The sequence below is a fragment of the Pseudomyrmex gracilis genome, unplaced genomic scaffold (genome assembly GCF_002006095.1).
Source record: "Pseudomyrmex gracilis isolate BER0280 unplaced genomic scaffold, ASM200609v1 scaffold_248, whole genome shotgun sequence".
Taxonomy (NCBI): domain Eukaryota; kingdom Metazoa; phylum Arthropoda; class Insecta; order Hymenoptera; family Formicidae; genus Pseudomyrmex; species Pseudomyrmex gracilis.
This window is the reverse complement of record NW_018020832.1, coordinates 178,224-185,760: the sequence shown is the minus strand read 5'-3', so window position 1 is coordinate 185,760 and position 7,537 is coordinate 178,224. Positions and strand designations below refer to the sequence as shown.

The 7,537-nt window shown below is 35.2% G+C and overlaps 1 protein-coding gene across 2 annotated transcripts in view; it reads right to left on the bottom strand.

Moving 5' to 3' along the window:
- Positions 1-255: 255 nt before the first annotated feature.
- LOC109859213 (zinc finger protein 395) overlaps positions 256-7,537 on the bottom strand; it is a 77,846-nt gene continuing 70,564 nt past the window's right edge. For both annotated transcript variants that reach the window (XM_020437223.1, XM_020437224.1), the window contains one exon: positions 256-7,517. In XM_020437223.1, the coding sequence (XP_020292812.1) occupies positions 7,305-7,517 (213 nt within the window). In that variant the 3' untranslated portion in view covers positions 256-7,304. The remainder of the gene's footprint in view (positions 7,518-7,537) is intronic.

Sequence of the window (7,537 nt, the reverse complement as noted above, 5' to 3'; positions counted from 1 at the left end):
AAATCATTTGTTAGAAATACCATTTTTTGTCGTATACTGCAGATACTATCGTTTGTTTAATAACTTTCTTTTTACGATAGGGTAACCTGGGATAAGACGTCATGAAGCAAAACAATTGTGTTGTAAAAATATTTTAGCGAACACGCGAACGCGAATAAATATTCTCATCTTTTGCTAGCTATTCAATTAAAAAGAGAGAACATATCGAGTAAATATAAAGAGAGGAAACCAATATTTAGATGCAACAAGTGTCGATTTTTTTTTTTTTTTACTAAATAATGTAATGTAGTCATTTTCACGTGCTAGTTTCGACGTAACTTTGAACGTTTTAAAAAAATTGTAAATATGTTGAAGAGTAGATGTTCGCTTGATCACATGTTTCGCTATGTTGTGCAAATTGCCAAACAGAGCTCTGCGAGACATTGCACATTATTTACAACCGTCTCTGCGGTGTCTTCTCCCGAACCTGCGGGCAAAGACAACACAGGCAAATTGGAACATGTCTTCTTATTTTTTGTTCATTCAAATGTAAACTATTGGTTAAAAAATCGAGAATGAAGTTTCGATTAATTCTTTTTTTTTTTTTTTATTACAGATGCAATTTCTCATTTGGTCAAATATATTCTTGATTTTGTTCAAAAATTTGTAAGTTTTTTTTTCTGACGTGACGTTTTCCTCCCGTGTTACTCCATAATCTGAAGTACACATCAACCCCGCTCGTCCGTACATACTGGTGAAAATTACACTTCATTAAATCGATATGAGATCGTTTTGGTATGATAATCCCGGCCATTAGCTTCGAATCCGCAACGTAATCCTTCTTTCGGTTATCTCGGCGAACGCGCTGGGCAGAGCTTTGTATATATAATATATATATATGATTTTAACCCCGAGGAGCGATCATCGTGTTTTCCGTGTGTTTGGGTGCCCTCTGAAAAAAGGGACACGAATCTCTTGCCGATACTACTCGTATAAGTCGAATCGATCGAAAGTTTCGGCTTTTAATCTGATTTTGCGGAATTCGTCGGATTGCCGCAAATGTGTGCAGTTTGGCTTGGCTCTTTTGAAAGAGATGCATTGAGAGCTTAACAACATTCGACGTACTCCAAACGTAAAACTCGTTTACACATCGACCGTAACATCTCGGTGAGCGACGCCAATGTCCACATTACGATTTCGTGCCTGAAATGGGGTGACGGGACTTCATTTCCGACAGTTAATATTTAGTTTTATAGGCTGCATAGCAGAGATATGCCGACGACGACGACGACGACGACGACAACGACGCGCGATCTCGAAAACTTTCAGGCTGCCGTTAAAAACAAAAAAAGAAATAAACAAAACAAAACTGCGATGCATTCTCTATATGTATGTTACAACAAGTGTCCCGAACCGTCGCAACAAACACACTTTCGTTGCGAGATTAGACTAAGTAATATTGACATCGACATTGCGAGAAATACATATTACTTTGTAACGTTCAATGTTGATCAGTCGGTCGTCCAAGTCGAAGCGATTAATTAACGTGGTGATTCGTGTAATGGAACGATACAAAAAATGTATTATCCCGATTGGTTTTATCGCTTAGAGCGGGACAACGAGCTATATAAGCTGTACGTTTGTATGAAATAAACCTGAGGTATATCTTTTTATAATCTGTAAAGCTTTTCCGTTTATACAAATGTTTATGAATCTTGTCTGTTCGCACTTTTCCCACTCGCTTTCTTCACACGCTTGTGGAATCTCGTCTTCCCCGTCGCGGAAGAGGAGTTTCTTCCTTTCTCGCTTGTTTCTATTACACGGTGAGGGTAAGTGGAGAATATTTGGCATACGTAATAATGGCACAGTTAATAAGCTTGTACTTGTTGTTACGCTCGCAAAAGTGCCATGTTCCACGTTTTAGATAATTGCCAAAATTCTTTTCCGTCGCGACATTTCGTTTCGACACACGAAACTTGCGTTCTTAGCACTTGTTGTGCGATCTGTCGGCTCGTGTCATTGTGCACAATAGGATCAACAATAAATTTATACGAGTTTTCTATGTGATTATCGAGATTTTATTGCAATGCGCATGATGACAGTCGCGCGATCTCGCACCACCGCGCCGCATCATAACGGAGAGTCGGAAGTTTAAACAATCAGCGAATAAGCTGAATTATTATTATTATTATTATTATCATTATTGTTATCGCGAAATGTAAGTCGATTTGTATTGTTTATCTTACGAATAATTACGATTGGCGATTGAGTCTCGTTTTATCGTTTTTCCTAACGTTCGCTTAAATATAGTTGGGGGCAAAACGATTGAGAATGCAACATTTCTTCTAGTATGAGAATACGAATCACATTGTCTGCGGAACTTGGGAAAGCCGTTATGGTAGCTGTCAAAGTTGTGCATATAAGATGTCGAATTAATTAACGTGTAAACAAGAAATTGTAAAAATTACTAAACTTATAAGAACATAGGCAACAATAAAAATACATAATAAAGATAAACATCAATTGTAACGGAAATTAAGAGTTTTATATATTCTGAATTTGAAAAACACATTCAGAAATAGTAATTTTCAAATATTAACTCAATTAAAAAATATATACATATATATTGTGTAATTTACGATTTAAATTATTATTAACTATTTTTAAGCACATATTATGTATCTAGAGAAAATATAACGTTGGTCATTAATATATAACACCCCGCAGAAATAATGTTTTTTAAATCACATTTTATAATATGTTGTATAATTTTTTTTATACTTCTAGTCTAGTAGAAATTAAATCATATATTACATTTTGTGTTGTATTATCTGTAGACCAATGATTTTAGTGAGATACATCGAGGAGACATATAACAAATGACGTAAATAAATAATTATAAAAATCTAATCTGTTTCGTAAATGTTTATTGCAGCTTATATATTTAGCTTTGACAACTACCATTTTCTGTGCAAGTTTCGTAGAACGGTGATCAGCATTTTTACGCTAATGGTACAGTCCAGAAATAGTCATAAAAGTTTTCATTTTTTGCTTTCATGTATACTCAGCATCTTGTATGTCTTCACGTCTAAAGTTAGCAATTTTTCTGTGTGTGAGCCAAACGCATTCAGATATATATATATATACATATATATATACATACATATATATACACATATATGTATATAATCCTATATATGTATATTTAATCTCTCTCTTCCACATTCGCTTATTAGATTATTAGACACAACTTTCGAGCTGTAGAGTTTGTACATACAATTGATGTTGTATTTAACTCGAAAGTGCTGCTAACGTTAAGAAAAGCGGTACATACACGACACTAAGTGTTCAAAAATAAATAAGAAACTAGCGACCTTCGAAGAAAGATTAGATCAATATCTCGTAAAACACATCACGCACTCTATTAAGGGAAAAATGTAACTAAAAATTTTGTTAAAAATAATATGATCTTGAAATAATTATAAAAAAATATTTTATAATAAAAAACTTGTGTGTGTGTGTGTGTATGTGTGTGTACGTAGAAAAACGTTAAAAAGTAATTTTTGACTTTTATATGTTTCAATGTTACCGCCGCACACTTTGTTATTTTTAATACGTTATATTTACTGCATGCGTGTACAGACGGCATAGAATAAAATCACGACAGAAGAGTCATGTTAATAACTAAGTATTAAATAATAATATCACTCTCTAATAGTTTCCGTTTAGATATTGTCCTTGGTATATTGTGTGTCGATATAACATTTATATCGAGAATATAACAATTTTGATCGCAGGGGAAGGAATCTGCATGGACGGCAATTATTTTCTATGCTATCTGTACTTTTTAACCGTTCAGTTTGCAATTATTTTGTCAATGATCTTCTACATTATCGTGATTATCTATTATACTGTCTGTATAAAAATTGAATGCATTCAACATGTCAACACTCACTATTTTTCAACGATATAATACTTGTGTGTAAGTATTATATTTAATTTCATAAAATCTAACACACGATGATGTTTCAAATACATAATTCGATACCGCGCCTATCGTCAGCCATATCTTAAACAATTATCAGCGTTCAAATTCATAATGGAAGAAACAAATTTAAATTTTCTGTGCGACGACAACATTACGTCAAGTAGTAAGAATCGCTGCGCTCGATAATTTTTTTTAAAACAATCGCGATTTGATTTTAATTACAGATAAAAATTTTTATTGATAAAAAGTCGGGAAATACTGACAACAAGAGATGTCTTTACTTTTTCGAACGCAACTTAAAATGATTGACATATCTCGCACGAAGTTAATAGTTTTTCGTTTTTTTTCTCGAATCGTAACTTGATTAACGTATTTTGTAATTGACATTTTATTATGCTAATAAAATCTGAATCCCGTGACGTTATTATCAATAAAACAACATTAAAATATATTAATTCTTACTACGTACTGAATTCATCAATAATTATATAAAATGAGAGATGTATTATACAAGAGATAATACACGTAATATACAAGACATAAATGTACAAAGTAATTGATATATACTAAATATATATAGATAATTAGACTAAATTATAAACATTCTTTTTTTTTTCGGGGAAATTGGAAGAAACTTTTAAGTGAGTGTCGTTTTCTTTTATAGTACTTTTACAATATAGTACATGTTGGCGACGTCTCACTGATTTTCTTCCACCAAATCAACATCTTCGTCATTTATTGCATTAAAAAAACGTTAACATTCCTGATTACATCACTGCAGTCATATTAGATTATGCAGTCACAACTTGAAAAGTTTTGTATGTAAATTAAGATAAATAAATGACGACTTACGTCATAAATACTTAATATTTCATTTACACTTGATATAGATGTTATTCGATGTAAGTTCCAAAAACAATTATAAATTATTTAAGTAGATAAAATTGAGTCAATTTTCAACACTGCTAAAAAAATGTGTAAAAAAAAATATCTTGCATTTTTACTATATTTTCTTTTATTTTTATTCGTACAATTGAGAGAAAAACTCTTGAAAATTGAATAAAAGTATTACATTTGACAGATTATATTGAGATAATTGAGATAAATTAAAACAAGTTGCAGCTTGCAATAAAGACGCGATCGCGGAACACGGTAGCGCCGGCAGCGGCGATAATACTCGACATGTTCTCACGATAATGTCGACGCATCGACGTAATCTTACAAATTTTTTGCAGTCAAAGAAAAATTATTTTGCAAGCAGTCGAGGAGTAAGCTAATTGAAAATAAATAAAAGGTCCGGCCGTGTCCAAACGAACAATGAATTTGGAATAATGGTTCAAATATGATTTCTGCACAATGATTTGGAAATATTTGCCGCTACATAAACTATTTTAGATACACACATATGAGGCTCTGACAGAGACTCCACGTGTATATTCTAGAATTAGTTATAATGAAATAAAGAAAACTTGTATTTTTTAAATCTATTCTATCTAAATACAATTGTTCATAATCTGAAGTGACTGCAACGATGAAGCATAAATCCTTAAAAGATTTTTATCATTCTTTACGACTTGGTGCGAAACATTTTTGCCTTCGTCAAGGTATAAAATTTTTGTCAAAGTATTCGTCCGTTATTGCTACATTAAAATTATGATCGAGATCAAAACGTACTTTAACATAATCGATTCAAAAATAAAGAAATTGTCCCGCAAACGATCCAAAGCGAGAAAGGAGTATAAAGAAGTGACGTAGACCATACAAATGTGATGTCATCGTTCTTTTCGCGCGCAATTTGTATATGTCTACGTATGTGTGTATGTGTGTAGCGTTGTATGGTGGTGAGATGGTATGTTGTAGCGTGACGACATAACATAGTACAGTGGCGGCCGTGTTATGTGTGAGACTCTTGCTAGATCTTAGTAAGATCGATCGATTCAACTACGTAGCCTACTCCAATTTATGCGCAGCTCCTCTGTTGGCGAATACGATCTTAGGTCGTTTGAAGGCTAACAAGGCTAAGCCCGGTACATATTATTATACGGCGCGACGCATGCCGTGCAACATATAATGCCTCTCTAACGCGTAAGAGAGGTATTTTGAACAACAATTTTTTTTTTTTTTGAATTATTTATCTGGCAGTATAATTGGTGTATAAAATTTTGGTTTCTTTTTTTTTTTCATTTCTTATTCCCTCACGCTTTTTCGTCTACCTTCACATGTGTTTCCCTGTTCGAGAGAGATAGAACCACAATAGATCCGATAAATTTTAGATACAATATCACATTTAATAGCGGTCTACGCAAGACTTTCTAACATGTCCATTTTCTTATATGAACGTAATCGATTGGACCGGGCGTCAATACACGCCGCTCTTCCTTTCGCGCTTCTTAGATTCGATCATTTATTCCTCAGGGACCGGACAGATACGGCGTCGTCCCTGAGGATAACGACGACAACCTTTTCTTAATTCTGTCATTATCAAGAGCGCATCACATTCGCGCTCTTAGCGGAAGAAGAAAGACCTATTGCAATGACCTAAGAGACGGTTCGGGAACCAGCATTTCGAAGGACATGCGTGTCCGCTCCGAGTGCGAGTGCGTGTTTCGGATCAAATAAAAAGATTTTTTTTTGCGAATTCACGCGGAAGCGAGGTGTGTATGTGTGTGTGTTTTACGCTCATTACCGAATGCGAAAAATGTAACAGTCTAAGGTCACCTCGCTTCGCACGCCAGTTTATTCGCTACCGGCTAATCGAAATGTCTCTCGATACGCGTAAGATAGATTAGGGGACCCAATTTGGGAGTTTGCCAAGTGCAAAATACGAACGGGCGGAAATCGGTTTAGATAAACCTTCCGTCGTAACCTCGTCTATGAGTAATATAGACTGGGAGAAAGGTATTATATCGCATATGACTATTGGCTCTTTAGAATCACCTGCTAACCATCATTGTTTTCTTTTTAAATTCACGTTGATCGACTCGTCGTCTGGATCAATCTGCATAGATCTTGATCTCTTTGCATAAACAACGAGAACTAACGAAAAAAGAGACGCTGCTTTCACGCGAATTTCTCGCTTGTTATTTCTTTATGAAAGGAATACAGACAATACAAGGACAATTCCTCATTCTATCATAAAACATTCCTTTCGTATTACGGGCAGCGATGACCGACGATTTTGTGCATATTCCGAGTGTGAGTCTTTACGACGCCGTTTCTCCGATGATGATTGGCATTTGGCAGTTGGCGCTAATGTTCAACGTAGCATTGGCAAACTTTGGGGTCGACTTGACAAGGGTTTCCGCCCACGGACGTACGAACGGGGCGGACGCTTGGCCTATTCGCTGCAGAAACGAGTGCAGGCTTTCTTCCACCTGCATTGGGTGCACCATAGGTCGCGTGCATCCATGCCGTAGATCTTGCGACACTTCTTGACATCGCTGCGCGTTCGCCGCGGCGAGGACGGCTTCCCCGTAGATGCTGTGATACTTTGTTGCTGACACGCTTGAATTGGTCGAGGAGACAGTTTGATGTGTTTGTTGGGTGTACTCTGAAAAGAAAAACACATTT